At 42.6% G+C, this 16,916-nt stretch overlaps 1 protein-coding gene across 1 annotated transcript in view; it reads right to left on the bottom strand.

The window, feature by feature from the left end:
• Positions 1–16,356, bottom strand: part of LOC106589030 (transmembrane protein 170B-like) — a 30,396-nt gene extending 14,040 nt beyond the window's left edge. Inside the window, exon 1 of the mRNA XM_014178675.3 lies at positions 15,821–16,356. Within this exon, the coding sequence (XP_014034150.1) occupies positions 15,821–15,974 (154 nt within the window). The 5' untranslated portion in view covers positions 15,975–16,356. The remainder of the gene's footprint in view (positions 1–15,820) is intronic.
• Positions 16,357–16,916: the final 560 nt, after the last annotated feature.

Raw genomic sequence — 16,916 nt, 5'->3', positions numbered from 1 at the left:
AATAACACAGACCAGTGGTTAGTTAGACAGCTATGTAGGCATACCATAACATAGTCTCTGAATGCAAAAAGGTTAGACAGCTCTGTAGGCATACCATAACATAGTCTCTGAATGCAAAAAAGTTAGACAGCTCTGTAGGCATACCATAACATAGTCTCTGAATGCAAAAAGGGCAGAGTGGTTAGTTAGACAGCTCTGTAGGCATACCATAACATAGTCTCTGAATGGAAAAAGGCAGAGTGGTTAGTTAGATACCTCTGTAGGCATACCATAACATAGTCTCTGAATGGAAAAAGGGCAGAGTGGTTAGTTAGACAGCTCTGTAGGCATACCATAACATAGTCTCTGAATGGAAAAAGGTTAGACAGCTCTGTAGGCATACCATAACATAGTCTCTGAATGGAAAAAGGGCAGAGTGGTTAGTGAGATAGCTCTGTAGGCATACCATAACATAGTCTCTGAATGGAAAAAGGTTAGACAGCTCTGTAGGCATACCATAACATATTCTCTGAATGGAAAAAGGTTAGACAGCTCTGTAGGCATACCATAACATATTCTCTGAATGGAAAAAGGCAGAGTGGTTATAAAAGATGAGCTGACATATTTGAACTATTAACTCTTGTAAGGTGTTAGAGTGCATGGCCTTCACGTACTCTAAATATCAAACAGAGGATGTGGTTTAGGACACATCTCTGAACAAACAACCACAGGAAGCAGTTCTGGGTCAAACCTCGGCAGGTGTATTACTATATCTGTGTTACTTTATCTGTATTACTATATTACTATATCTGAGAGACAGAGAGCAGCAGCTGCACACACCGCGTGCCTGGGCTCATGAGAAGGCAGTCAAGCATGCTAATACAATGTAAAAATACAAAATTACATTTCAAAAAATTGATTTCATGTATGATTGTAAGGCAACAAGTTGCAATAGGATTGTGAGTTTGTTTGCTCAACAAAAATGTTTGTGTGTGAAAATGTTTGTTGAGTAAACTCACAACAAAATGTTTGTGTATGAAAATGTTGTTGAGCAAACTCACAACAAAATGTTTGTGTGTGAAAATGTTGTTGAGCAAACTCACAACTAAAAGTTTGTGTGAAAATGTTGAGAAAACTCACAGTCCAACTGTAGCAGGTTGTCTTTGTACATTGAATCAATATCTTTATTTTTTTTGTGTGTAGACACCATGCAATAAAACAGGCTGCATTTCAAAAAATGTTGACCATTTCATATCCAGTAGCCATTCTGAAGGTTTACGAAGGGAATTAAATCCATTCAGTGAAGGATTTAAAAGCACTTAAATAAGCATTTAAATTCACTGTTCTATCAAATTTGGACAAATTACTACAAAAACATTACAAAAATGTCTGCACTCACTACTGTAAGTCGCTCTGGATATATCACAAACATGTAAATACCAAACATTCTCCTGCTGTGTCCCACCTGTAGAACTAGTTGTTCTACATTACCCCAACGGAAACACCAACCTGGAACACATGCATGGTACATACTGGACAAGTATCCCTTTTCACAAAGAGCTCCTCCAAAAATATTGGACATTCCAAAACTATGATGAACTGATTTCTCTCTATGTTCTAACATAGGAATTCCAACACATATCTGTCATTCCTAGTACATGACCAAGGTAGCACCTGCCATAGTAATCGCTGTGAAAGAAAACATAGATACTCTATGGATAAACAGGGAAGCACACCCAATCTTATGATGTCCCAGAGAGAGGCTTGAGAGCCCAGCAGAGAGTCCGATTCACATTCTCTCCCTCCCCTCATCCCTTGTTGTATTCCTTTTTTCCTGGCTCCTGGAGACAAGCTTTGCATAAAGAGCTGTGGCCTTCTGGCCACATCACATTCACTCAGCCATCAAGTGGCCAGCTTGGCTCCGCTGACACAGAGGCAAAGTGGATTGGACGTAAGATTGGACAGGATGTTTGGGGTGTTGGGAAGAGAATGTAATCTGCCTCGTCACAATTTTTTAAGTCACTCCCCCCCAAAAAATATTTTGAGGTAGGGGGTAGTTTTACCCCAAGTTACCCTACAATTGACCCGTGTTACATTTATCCCTACTCTCCCCTATGCACTCAGAGCAGTAACCATGCCGATGCTAAAATGGGGCCGTTCGCACATATTTAGGAGTTGAGAAATAAATAAAGTAGGATTGTAAAAACTGGGATCCCCTCTTTTTTAACCGCTGTTTTCCCTGTGACTGCTTGTCAGAATGCATGCTTCACACATATTTTACCTTTATTTAACTAGGCAAGTCAGTTAAGAACAAATTCTTATTTACAATGACGGCCTACCCTGGCCAAACCCGAACGCAGCTGGGCCAATTGTGCACCACCCTATGGGACTCCCAATCACAGCCAGATGTGATACAGCCTGGATTTGAACCAGGGACTGCAGTGACACCTCTGGCACTGAGATGAAGTGTCACTCGGGATCTAAGTAACTAGATCAACAATGTGACTATGGGGTTGTCTAATTTTTCTATTCACTATTCGCTTTGAGGAAAAGAGGAAAAGGAAAAGTAAACGTGGACTGTTCTACATCTTCAAACTGCACCTCTGCAAAAATATTACAGTTAAGAACGTTGTGCCAGTAATTGAAAGGTCGCTGGCTTGAACCCCCGAGCCAACTAGGTAAAAAATGTGTCGATGTTCCTTCGAATAAGGTACTTATTACCTAATTGCTCCTGTAAGTCGCTTGTCTGCTAAATGTCTAAAGTGTAAATTGCAATACATGTGTCAATGACCTGAATGTGCTGTCAACATTAACCATGTTATCTTTAGCATATCCATTTAACCTTGTTCCACAACCTTCTTCCTCTGATATCGATCCAGCTGCCAGCTGTCATGCTGGGCAGAGAGAGAGATGTGACATAGGGACCTTTGTGATGCCTGGCTTCTCTGGTCTCAACAGAACACACAGCCAGCTTAGTCATCTCATACTGGTGAGACGAGACACAATACAGCCCCTATCTATGTCAGGGTAGGTCAGAGACAGGACGGGAAACTGTAGGGAGAGAGAGAGAGAAACACAGAGAACCAGAAAACCTGAGCTTATGCCTTCACTATGGTGAATCACTAAAACAATACAGAAATACACTAAGAATAAGAAGGAACAGTATGACAGAAAACAGCTCAATGTGATTGAAGAATCCATAGAATCAAATTACTTCTGGGAAAATTGGAACGCACTGAACAAACAACAACATGAAGAGCTATATATCCAAAATGGAGATGTATGGATAAACCTCTTCTCTAACCTTTTGGCCATATAACAAAGAACCAAGTGCTAAAACATATACATTCTCATTTACTAAACTTAGCATCAGCTATTAAAGACTACCAGAACCCACTGGATTCTCCAATTACATTGAATGAACTACAGGACCAAATACAAACCCTCCAACCCAAAAAGGCATGTGGTGTTGATGGTATACTAAATTAAATGATCAAATATACAGACCACAAATTCAAATTGGCTATTCTTAAACTCTTTAACATTATCCTTAGCTCTAGCATCTTCTCTAATATTTTGAACCAAGGTCTGATCACCCCAATCCACAAAAGTGGAGACAGATTTGATTACTGTGGAATATGCATCAGCAGCAACCGTCTGCAGTATCATCAACAGAGAAAACAGTGTCCTGAGCAAATGTCAAATTGGCTTCTTACCAAAATACCGTACGACACACCATATACACACCTTGCACACCCTTAGTGAAAAACAAACAAAACAAAAGCAAAGTCCTCTCATGCTTTGTTGATTTCAATAACGCTTTTGACTCAATTTGGCATGAGGGTCTGCTATACATATTGATGGAAAGTGGTGTTGGGGGGAAAAACATATGACATTATAAAATCAATGTACAAAAAGTGTGCAATTAAAATTGGCAAAAAACACACACATTTCTTTCCACATGGCCATGGGGTGAGACAGGGATGCAGCTTGAGCCCCACCCTCTTCAACATACATATCAATGAATTGGCGAGGGCACCAGAACAGTCTGACTCACCCTACTAGAATCTGAAGTCAAATGTCTACTGTTTGCTGATGATCTGGTGCTTCTGTCCCCAACCAAGGAGGGCCTACAGCAGCACCTAGATATTCTGCACAGATTCTGTCAGACCTGGGCCCTGACAGTAAATCTAAGTAAGACAAAATAATGGTGTTCCAAAAATGGTCCAGCAGCCAAGACAACAAATACAAATTATATCTAGATGCTGTTGTTCTAGAGAACACAACAAATTATAACTAACTTAGCCTAAACCTTAACACCACAGGTAACTTCCACAAGGCTGTGAACGATATGCGAGACGGGTCTTCTACGCCATCAAAAGGAACATAAAACCCAACATCCCCATTAGGATCAATTATCGAACCCATTGCCCTCTATGGTTGTGAAGGATGAACCTAGAGAAGAGTCCCTTCAGCCAGCTGGTTCTGGGGCTCTGTTCTCAAACACAAACAGACCCCACAGACCCCTCAGCTACAGAAAGATGAACCTAGAGAAGAGTCCCTTCAGCCAGCTGGTTCTGGGGCTCTGTTCTCAAACACAAACAGACCCCACAGACCCCTCAGCTACAGAAAGATGAACCTGGAGAAGAGTCCCCTCAGCCAGCTGGTTCTGGGGCTCTGTTCACAAACACAAACAGACCCCACAGACCCCTCAGCTACAGAGAGATGAACCTAGAGAAGAGTCCCCTCAGCCAGCTGGTTCTGGGGCTCTGTTCACAAACACAAACAGACCCCACAGACCCCTCAGCTACAGAGAGATGAACCTGGAGAAGAGTCCCCTCAGCCAGCTGGTTCTGGGGCTCTGTTCACAAACACAAACAGACCCCACAGACCCCTCAGCTACAGAGAGATGAACCTAGAGAAGAGTCCCCTCAGCCAGCTGGTTCTGGGGCTCTGTTCACAAACACAAACAGACCCCACAGAGCTTCAGCCAAATTATGAGAAAACAAAAAGATAACTATTTGAAACACAGGAAAGAATCAACCAAAAAACAGAGCAAACTGAAATGCTATCTTGCCCTAAACATAGAGTACACATTGGCAGAATACCTGACCACTGTGACTGACCCAAAATTAAGAAAATCTGTGACTATGTACAAACTCAGTGAGCATAGCCTTGCTATTGAGAGAGGCCCCCATAGGCAGGAGAGAAGAGAGAGAAGACAATCTATATGCACACTGCCCACAAAATTAGGTGGAAACTGAGCAACACTTCCTAACCTCCTGCCAAATTTATGACCACATTTGAGATACATATTTCCCACAGATCACACAGACCCACAAATCAAACATTGATAATCTCCCTTATCTGGTAGGCAAAATACAGCAGTGTGCAATCACAGCAACAATATTTGTGTTCCGTTGCCATAAGAAAAGGGAAACCAGTGGAGCACAAATAACATTGTAAAAACAACGTATTTTTATCTGTTTAAACTTTTGTGAGTGTAATGTTTAATGAGAAAGGTAGAGAGCTGTAGAGAGAGGTAGAGAGAAATAGAGAGGTAGAGAGAGAGAGAGAGAGATGGATTGAGAGGAGTGGGGCCAGACTGAATAGGCAGGCCAGCATAGGAAGACAGGGACAGGATACTGTAAAGAGAGGGAGTGATGTAGAGAGAGAGACAGAGAGAGACAGAGAGTCAGAGAGACAGAGAGGCAGAATCAGAGAGGCAGAGAGAGAGAGAGAGAGAGAAAGAGACGGGAGAGGCAGAGAGAGAGACAGCGAGACAGAGAGATGCAGAGAGAGAGAGAGTAAGAGACAGAGAGGCAGAGAAAGACAGAGAGGTAGAGAGAGGAGCAGAAAGAGAGAGAGAGAGACAGGTAGGGAGAAAGATAGAGAGACGCAGAAAGAGAGAGAGAGATGGAAGGAAGGATAGAGAGGAGAGAGAAGGGCCATACTGGGCCCAGAGTCACGCCACCGCCAGCCAACTCCGTTAGGATTCCACACAGTCCACCTGATGGCGCTAGCTGAGCATCTGCTGGCCAACCACACACCGCTGCTCTGTCACGCCACTGGGACACAGATCCGCAGCACCACTCTCTGCATGGGAATGTGTGTGTGTGTGTTCTGTGTGTGTGTGTGTGTGTGTTGTGTGTTCTGTGTGTGTGTGTGTGTGTGTGTGTTGTGTGTTGTGTGTTCTGTGTGTGTGTGTGTGTGTGTGTGTGTGTGTGTGTGTGTGTGTTGTGTGCGTGTGTGTGTGTGTGTGTGTGTGTGTGTGTGTGTGTGTGTGTGTGTGTGTGTGTGTGTGTGTGTGTGTGTGTGTGTGTTGTGTGTTCTGTGTGTGTGTGTGTGTGTGTGTGTTGTGTGCGTGTGTGTGTGTGTGTGTGTGTGTTGTGTGCGCGTGTGTGTGTGTGTGTGTGTGTGTGTGTGTGTGTGTGTGTGTGTGTGTGTGTGTGTGTGTGTGGCTATGAGGGGTTGTCGAGGAGTCAAGGTTGTCTGTAGTAGTACAAGTGCTGTGTCATCTTCAGGCATGCAACCCCCCCCCCCCATGTCAGCAGAATGTAGGATTATTAATGTGTGTTACACCACTAATCCCCTACCAGGGACCTGTGGGCTGCTGTCAGCAGCTTCTACAACATACGGTGGGTCCCGGCTGGCCTTGCATGCCAACAGCATTAAAGAGGAAGGGGAACACTTTATTTTAAGGGTCAATAATACACCGTTTATAAGGCATTTATAAACCGTTTGCTCACCATGTATTAAACATGACTCCCACATGTGTAATGTTAGTAAGCTAGTTATTCAGACATTTATATTTACTATCTTAAACATCCTGTGTTGTGTGTTGCTTCTATCACCAGGTACTGCTGGAATGTCTACCAATGGCATGTCCATCTTGTTGTGGCAAATTACACGGGTCACCGGTCACTCAAGACACTTAGAAAGTATAAATAGCACTCACTTTTGATTAGGGACCGCAAAAACACTTTACTAATGATTAGTAAATGGTTTATTCATGTGGGAGTAATTATGAATGAATAAATGGTAAACACACACTTTATAAAATGCTTAATAAATGATTTATTATGGATCCGTGTTACAGTGAAAGGCATTATGTTCCCATTCCACTTATAAGCGGTGAAAATGTTTGGCCCGTGGAGCCTTGATTACAAAAGGCACAGCCAGCCAAGGCAGCTGTAGCTGTATGGGGGCCCAGAGGGACCGATGGGACAGAGCTAAACGGGATAGAGGAGAACAGAGGGAGAGGGCCACAGGGGAGCTGGGAGCATCCACTGCTATAGTCCTATCTCCTGCTGTGTGGGGGAGAGAGGAGGTGAGAGATGAATCCTGGAGTAATACCACCACTGCTACAGGCTAGTCAGATATGAAAGACTGTGCTGTATGAGAGTTTAGTAGAGATTGACTGCCCCGGGAGGGGGGGGGGGGGGGGGGTGGCATTTACCCTCCACAGCTTTATGGCGGTCATAAAATACTTTGCTTCTGGGCTCTGTAGTATTCAGATTGGAATGTGACTGTGGAACACAGAGAGACACTTGGTCAAACTCTGACATCAAAAGGTTGAATAATTGAACAGTATTTCTGTATTCCAAACAGTTGGAGTGATCCGTGGACACTTAAGGGAACAGTCATGTCGAGTTTGTTTCATTTGGTGATCTCATGAAGAACAGGAGACAACACATTACTGTTTCTTTATTTGTATACACTTCTCAATGATGGGGTTTGCATCGAAATGTTGTATAAAATAAATGTTAAGTATAAGAATAGTTTTGGAAAGATAATGTGATGTTAGCATTCTAAATTAGAATATTTTTGGAAAGATAATGTGATGTTAGCATTCTAAATTAGAATATTTTTGGAAAGATAATGTGATGTTAGCATTCTAAATTTGAATATTTTTGGAAAGATAATGTGATGTTAGCATTCTAAATTAGAATATTTTTGGAAAGATAATGTGATGTTAGCATTCTAAATTAGAATATTTTTGGAAAGATAATGTGATGTTAGTATTCTAAATTAGAATATTTTTTTTATAGTAATTTATGCTCAGTCAGTGGCCACGCCCCAGTGAGCACAGACATTATACCCAAACGTCATGGAACTCCCCCTTGCCACAGAGTTCATTAAAAGGACTCATGACAAAATGTACATGTAGTCAAGAGAACGCAGGGATGGCTACCACTCTATAGACCAAGAAGACTAAGGTGTGAGCTGGATGTTGCAAAATGGTTTAAACTACAACTCTACTGAAGGACAAGTCCAGAGAACATGGGGATCATCCCCACGCTGAAATGGTTGTGAAATCTACAATCTAAAGAACAATTATTCAGTCTGCAGCTGTTTAAATACTTTAGTCTGGTAAACGCATCCATTTCAATGACCGAACGGTACTCTGATGTATCCATTATAACAAGCTACAACTACGAGACTTTGATCTATGGTGGACAATACCAGAGAGTTTCTGTCAACTAACTATTCAGCAGATGGATCGGCGACCACAGAGAGAAACAACAAAGGCATATATTTTCGAATGAGCGACTGTGCATGTTCAAAGTATTAGCATTTCCATGAGCGTAGTCAACTGTATGTACATGGGTCCACTCTGAGTTTCCCGCTCCTTGAACTGTCCCCACCCCTTTCCTTTGTCTACCAAGCTGTCATATCAGTTTTGTCCACTAGGGACTTTCCTTTGTGTCATGTTAGTAACCAATGTATGACCTACTGTGTGTGTGTGTTTATGTAATTCTGTGATTGATTAGTTAGTTAGTAAATAAATAATTAAGCCAATTTGTATATCGCTGAATCATGATTTATGATTGTAGGGTTCGTGCAGATATCCAAGGGTTTGCGACGTTCAGGAATGAGACTAATGAGGTAATAATACATTAATAGAAGACACTGATGAGGTAACAATACATTAATAGAAGACTGTAAGATATGAAAATATCTGAAGAGTTAATTCGGGAAATAGAGACTCTTTAAACATTGTCCCGTGGTTCCCCGACTTCCTAGTTAATTAAAGTTTACATGATTAGTTTAATCGCGTAAGAATAATTACACATAGAGAATTGATTTGATAATATAACAAGTCTTCACATTTAATGATAGTCACATTACAACAAGATGCAGTACTGTCAGAAGCATCAACGTTGTCAGCACTGTAATAGCATGTAATAACATGTGAACAAGGGAGCAAGCATGATAAAATGAGAACACAAAGGATAACATTCAATGTGCTTTAACGGTGTCATCAATAACCTTGTCAATCAGAGCATATCAATTTGCAGGACGCAGTCTTTTCAACATTTTAAAATGGAAAAAATTAGAAGAATGCATGTTTTTGTGCTTTGTTGAGAATAGAGAAGAAAATGGGGAGTGAAATTGCTGGTAGGACACAGAAGAACACGTCCACAGGAAATCTCATTTGTTAAAGTACTAGAGTCTCTCTGTGGGCGACACTACTAGTATAAGGGAGATGTCTATCAAAACATGAGGAGTCTACATTCAGAACCTCTCTAAGCTTCATCATCTTGTTTCTCATCTGACCAGGGATGTGATACTGGGTGTCACTCCTCGGTTCCCTCACTACAGCAACTTTACTTCTGCAATACTTGTGCATGCGAGTCACTTCCCTGCCGAGTCAGCGTGATTAACCATAGATGTGTGCATGCGAGCCACTTCCCTGCCGAGTTAGCGTGATTAACCATAGATGTGTGCATGCGAGCCACTTCCCTGCCGAGTTAGCGTGATTAACCATAGATGTGTGGATGCGAGTCACTTCCCTGCCGAGTCAGTGTGATTATGGCGACCTGTGGCATCCTTTCAAAAGCAGTGCAATATAAAGGTAACAGGGAGCCATGAGATGCAGGCCAGGTCTTGTTTTTACTTCCTGTTCCTCAGCAGGAAGTCTGCCTGGGCTTGCTCTCGTAAATCTCCATGGCAGCCATGATGCCTATATATGTCTATCTTCCTCTTTGCATGGCAAAAAAATGAATTTCAGTCACGAGAGATCTTGAGAGATCTTATTTGACGTTGTACTGTGTGTTGTTCCGCTGCCCTGTTCATTCTTAGGTTAGGCCTATTGTAATCTCTCAACATTTAGGCATTTAAAACCAAATCAAATTTTATTAGTCACATGCGCTGAATACAACAGGTATAGACCTTACAGTGAAATGCTTATTTACAAGCCCCTAACCGACAGTGCAGTTTCAAAAAATACAGATAAGAAAAAGAGATAAAAGTAACAAGTAATTAAAAAGGAGCAGTAAAAAATAACAATATATACAGGGGGATTCCGGTATAGAGTCAATGTGTGGGGGCACTGGTTAGTTGAGGTAGTATGTACATGTAGGTAGAGTTAATTAAAGTGACTATGCACAGATGACAACAGAGAGTGGCAGTGGTGTGGAGAGAGGGGGGGGGGGGCAATAGTCTGGGTAGCCATTTGACTAGATGTTCAGGAGTCTTATGACTTGGGGGTAGAAGCTGTTTAGAAGCCTCTTGGACCTAGACTTGGCGCTCTAGTACTGCTTGCTGTGTGGTAGCAGAGAGAACAGTCTATGACTTGGGGGTAGAAGCTGTTTAGAAGCCTCTTGGATCTAGACTTGGCGCTCTGGTACTGCTTGCTGTGTGGTAGCAGAGAGAACAGTCTATAACTGGGGTGGCTGGAGTCTTTGACAATTTTCAGGGCCTTCCTCTGACACCACCTGGTATAGAGGTCCTGGATGGCAGGAAGCTTGGACCTAGTGATGTACTGGGCCGTTCGCACTACCCTCTGTAGTAGAGGTTGTGTTTTCATAACAATCGGTAAACGCCCTTTTTGAACGCCGATTATGGACGATTACATTGTGGTGCCTGTTCATTTACCATCGAATCACAGCCTACTTCAACTTCGCCAAATGTGTGATGATTTAACAAAAGCGCATTGCCTTTCTTAAAATCAATACACAGAAGTATATTTCTTTACAGCTGCATATTTAGTTAAAATAAATTCATGTTAGCAGGCAATATTAACAAGGGAAATCGTGTCACTTCTCTTGCGTTTAGTGCAAGCAGAGTCAGGGTATATGCAACAGTTTGGGCCACCTGGCTTGTTGCGAACTGTGAACTAATTTGCCAGAATTTTACATAATTATGACTTAACATTGAAGGTTGTGCAATGTAACAGCAATATTTAGGTTGCCACCCATTCGATAAAATACGGAACGGTTCAGTATTTCACTGAAAGAATAAACGTTTTGTTTTCAAAATACTAGTTTCCGGATTTGACCATATTAATGACCAAAGGCTCGTATTTCTGTGTTTATTATATTATAATTAAGTCTATGATTTGATATTTGATAGAGCAGTCTGACTGAGCCGTGGTAGGCAGCAGCAGCTTGTAAGCATTCATTCAAACAGCACTTTCCTGCGTTTGCCAGCAGCTCTTAATGCTTGAAGCACAGCGCTGTTTATGACTTCAAGCCTATCAACTCCCGAGATTAGGCTGGCAATGCTATAGTTCCTATAAGAACATGCAATAGTCAAAGGTATATGAAATAGAAATGGTACAGAGAGAAAAAGTCGACAAAACTTCTTAGCTGGGAATATTGAAGACCTGGGAATATTGAACCACCAGCTTTCATATGTTCTCATGTTCTGAGCAAGGAACTTAAACGTCAGCTTTTTTACAGGTGCGTCGTAAAAGGTGGACCAAAACGCAGCGGGTATATGAATACTCATCTTCTTTTATTAGAAGAAAAAAACAAAACACTTATACAAAAACAACGACGAAAAACAGTCCTGTAAGGCTCACAGCTATACACGGAACAACTACCCACAAAACCCATGGAAAAAACACCCCAACTAAATAGGACCTTCAATTAGAGGCAACGAGGAACAGCTGCCTCCAATTGAAGGTCAGCCCAATAAACTAAACATAGAAATATAAGAACTAGAACAAACATAGAAATATATTAACATAGAAATTAACCCAAAAAACCCCGAAACACACAAAACAAACACACCCCTGCCACGTCCTGACCGACTACAATAACAAAATGACCCCTTTCCTGGTCGACCTCTACTCTGTAGTGCCTTGCGGTCTGAGGCCGAGCAGTTGCCATACCAGGCAGTGACGCAACCAGTCAGGATGCTCTCGATGGTGCAGCTGTAGAACCTTTTGAGGATCTGAGGACCCATGCCAAATCTTTTCAGTCTCCTGAGGGGAAATAGGTTTTGTCGTGCCCGCTTCATGACTGTCATGGTGTGCTTGGACCATGTTAGTTTGTTGGTGATGTGGACACCAAGGAACTTGAAGCTCTCAACCTGCTCCTCTGCAGCCCCGTCCATGAGAATGGGGGAGTGCTCAGTCCTCTTTCTCCTGTAGTCCACAATCATCTCCTTTGTCTTGATCACGTTGAGGGAGAGGTTGTCCATCCCCATTCCACCCCCATTGTCCACCCCCATTCCACCCCCATTCAAAATAAATACCCTGAATACAATGACCAAAGCACTAACAAAATTATATAATATTTCATTATGTACAAGCCTCATTTGAGAGAGAGGTAGTGAGGGGGGAGGCAGAAAGAGAGTAAGGGGAGGCAGAGAGAGAGGAGAGAGAGAGACAGAGAGGAGAGAGCGAGAGCGAGAGAGACAGACAGACAGACAGACAGGCAGAAAGGCAGGCTGAAAGGCAGGCAGAAAGGTAGGCAGAAAGGCAGGAAGAAAGGCAGGCTAAAAGGCAGGCTGAAAGGCAGGCAGAAAGGCAGGCAGAAAGGCAGGAAAAGAGAGAGAAGTAGGCCTAATTGTAATGACTACTTATAGCCAGCCGTTTAATCATAATCTGTGACACTGTCACTCAAGTTGTCTCTTCTAGACTGTGTTGCTTCTCAATATCATGACTGTTTTCCGTTCAGAAAAAACTCACAGTAATTTAGATGTTAACACTGCTGTGCACTGTGCAGAATAGTCAGGATACAACATCTAGGTCTTCATTACCCACATATGGATGAGCCATATCTCTCTAGAACATCCCAGAAAGCTACCTAAGAATAGTAAAGCCCCCTTTACTGGCTCAAATAGCCAAACAATCAGCCTGTTACCAACCCTTTGTAAACTTTGGGGGAAATGGTCTTTGGCCAGAAACAATACTAATAGTAAACAAATTGACAACAGATTTTCAGCACGCTTATAGGGAAGGACATTGAACAAGCACAGCACTTACACAAATGACTGATGATAATTGATTGATAATAAGAAGATTATGAGGGCTGTTTGGTAGACTTTAGTGCAGCTTTTGAAATTATCAATGTTTTTATTTATTTTACTAGGCAAATCAGTTAAGAACAAATGCTTATTTTCAATGACAGCTTAGGAACAGTGGGTTAACTGCCTTGTTCAGGGGGCAGAACAACAGCAGTTACTAGTCCAACACTCTAACCACTAGGCTACCTGCCGCCCCATTAATCATAGTCTGCTGCTGGAAAAACGTATGTGTTATGGCTTTACATCCCCTGCTATGTTGTGGATGAAGAGTTCCCTGTCTAACAGAACACAGAGGGTGTTCTTTAATGGAAGCCTCTCCAACATAGTCAAGTTAGAAGCAGGAATTCCCCAGGGCAGCTGTCTAGGCCCCTTACTTTTTAAATCTTTGCTAACGACATGCTTTGAGTAAGGCCAGTGTGTCTATGTATGCGGATGACTCAACACTATACACGTCAGCTACTACAGCAACCGAAATGACTGCAACACTTAACAAAGAGCTGCAGTTAGTTTCAGAATGGGTGGCAAGGAATAAGTTAGTCCTAAATATTTCTAAACTAAAAGCATTGTATTTGGAACAAATCATTCACTAAACCCTAAATCTTGTAATGAATAATGTGAGAATTTAGCAAGTTGAGGTGACTAAACTGCTTGGAGTAACCCTGGATTGTAAACTGTCATGGTCAAAACATATTGATACAACAGTAGCTAAATTGGGGAGAAGTCTGTCCATAATAAAGCGCTGCTCTGCCTTCTTAACAGCACTATCAACAAGGCAGGTCCTACAGGCTCTAGTTGTCGCCCCTAGACTACTGTTCAGTCGTGTGGTCAGGTGCCACAAAGAGGGACTTAGGAAAATTGCAAATGGCTCAGAACAGGGCAGCACGGCTGGCCCTTGGATATACACAGAAAGCTAACATTAATAATATGCATGTCAATCTCTCATGGCTCAAAGTGGAGGAAAGATTGACTTAATCACTACCTGTTTTTGTAAGAAGTGTTGACAACCTGAATGCACCGAGCTGTCTGTTTAAACTACTTGCACACAGCTCGGACACCCATGCATACCCCACAAGACATACCACCAGAGGTCTCTTCACAGTCCCCAAGTCCAGAACAGACTATGGGAGGCGTGCAGTACTACATAGAGCCTTGACTACATGGAACTCTATTCCACATCAGGTAACTGATGCAAGTAGTAGAATCATATTTAAAAAGTAGGTAAACATACACCTTATGGAAGAGCGGGTACTGTGAAGCAACACAAACATAAGCAGACACATGCATGCACACACACACAATAACATACGCACTATACACACGTACACATGGATTTTGTGTTGTAGACATGTGGTAGTAGAGTAGGGGCCTGAGGGCAAACACTTAATGTATTGTGAAATCTGTTGTAAATGTATTGTAATGTTTTTAAAATTGTATAACTGCCTTCATTTTGCTGCACCCCAGGAAGAGTAATGGGGATCCATAATACGTTTAAATACAAATACAGCCTATTCAAGAGTTGGAGAGGATGTCACTAATTGCAGGTCATAACTCGACCGAACCCTTCACAGTGCCACGTGCATTCACACACCATAAATATGAAATAACCGCTATAAAAGATCGTTATTCATTTGATGATTCCAAGCATGGCATCATTTATATGGGAGTGAAATTACATTTATCACACAACTTCTGTTACACATTGCCAGATGTTATGCTGGTGATAGGACTACCATTGCCAGATGTTATTCTGGTGATAGGTCTACCATTGCCAGATGTTATTCTGGTGATTGGTCTACCATTGCCAGATGTTATTCTGGTGATAGGACTACCATTGACAGATGTTATTCTGGTGATAGGACTACCATTGCCAGATGTTATTCTGGTGATTGGTCTACCATTGCCAGATGTTATTCTGGTGATAGGTCTACCATTGCCAGATGTTATTCTGGTGATTGGTCTACCATTGCCAGATGTTATTCTGGTGATAGGTCTACCATTGACAGATGTTATTCTGGTGATAGAACTACCATTGCCAGATGTTATTCTGGTGATAGGACTACCATTGCCAGATGTTATTCTGGTGATTGGTCTACCATTGCCAGATGTTATTCTGGTGATAGGACTACCATTGCCAGATGTTATTCTGGTGATAGGACTACCATTGCCAGATGTTATTCTGGTGATTGGTCTACCATTGCCAGATGTTATTCTGGTGATAGGACTACCATTGCCAGATGTTATTCTGGTGATAGGACTACCATTGACAGGCGGATGCGTCCTGCAAACCAAGGTAGGCTACTGGTAGGCTATAAAGTATGGAGACCGACAGACGAAACACCTCTGGTCAGTTACCAGTTCCCGGTATATATTTCGTGCTGTGGATGCTCTCCCTTTACAAATGGACTCGCACAGCTGTCCATGTCACCCAGACGTCCGTAGCCTACAGTAGGTTAGTAGATATGGGCCAGTACTACATGTGTGTAGCCTACAACACTGGCCAGACCCTACACACAACGGTTGAAACGATGCCAAATGCACGACATGGCTGTACACTGTACAGTAATAATGTGACATAGCCTACCTGTGAAATGTTGCAGCGTCGTGCCTTGCACCCAGAGGCTCAGCACTTGCTGCACTGATAAATTGACAGAAAAATCCCTGTTCATGTTTCTGTCGCGGCCGGGGTTCGCACCCCTCTTTGTCAAATGGCTGTACGTGGCTTTTGACGAAGACATCGAGGAGACCGGGGTGGCATGAGCTCGGAGGCTTTATCCCCCGGCGCGCACCCCTCTACCGGTGCCTCTGTTTCGGCTTGACGTTGTTCATTTCCGCGCGGGGAAGGAAAGGGCCAACGGCTAGTCTACTCGTGCTCGTTCTCGGACGCAGCCGCGGATTTTTGGAGGCCATGATGAGGATGGGATGGCAGCGCGAGAGAGCATAGCGCACACGGAGGTGTGGTCCTACATCAGCCCGTCTCTCTACATAACCCTTAAAGGGGCCGTCACCGGTTAAAGTGGACTGTACGCTAAACCTACGAGTTACCGTTATGATATTGTAGCCCTTTATGAATGGTAAACAAAAGGATGAGTAATCAGTACAGTAATGTTTACGCTGAAAACGTGCGTAATCATGTGGCACATGTGGGCGTAGTTGAGCGGTAAAATTGTGAAAATCAGTGAGGGGACTATTGGCTGTAGTATGCTGCATATATTTACTATGAAAAAAAATGATGCGTTTTTGTATTGCAGGGCGTTGTCTGTGACGTCTCAACGTTGCCGCTACTGTCCATGGTGCTGATTTGCTCCCAGTTGAGTCAATCCTAAAACGCCTGATAAAAGTGGAGGTGCGTAATATCAATAAGAGATATCATATTCAGCGGATCATATTCTCTATTACCATCATCTGAGTCAATATTAAAATCATCGTTCGGGAATTTATCAGAGAGAGATGTATAAGCTAACATTCCAGAAACAATGATTTCTGCTTTCAAGGCAGATGACAAGTCTGAAAGCTTCAACCCTACTTTTTATTTGTTTATTCATCAGGGATCCGAACAGCACAACGAGGAACCAGAGCGAGCTAAAAGCTGTTCCCCCTATGTGGTCCTTTCAACAAATACATTTCAGGAATTAGATCCATGCGTAGCATGTTTTGTATTTCACATCAGGTTGGTGGTG

The sequence above is a fragment of the Salmo salar genome, chromosome 27 (genome assembly GCF_965601325.2).
Source record: "Salmo salar chromosome 27, fSalSal1, whole genome shotgun sequence".
NCBI classification, from domain to species: Eukaryota; Metazoa; Chordata; class Actinopteri; order Salmoniformes; family Salmonidae; genus Salmo; species Salmo salar.
This window is presented reverse-complemented; position numbering and strand designations above follow the sequence as displayed.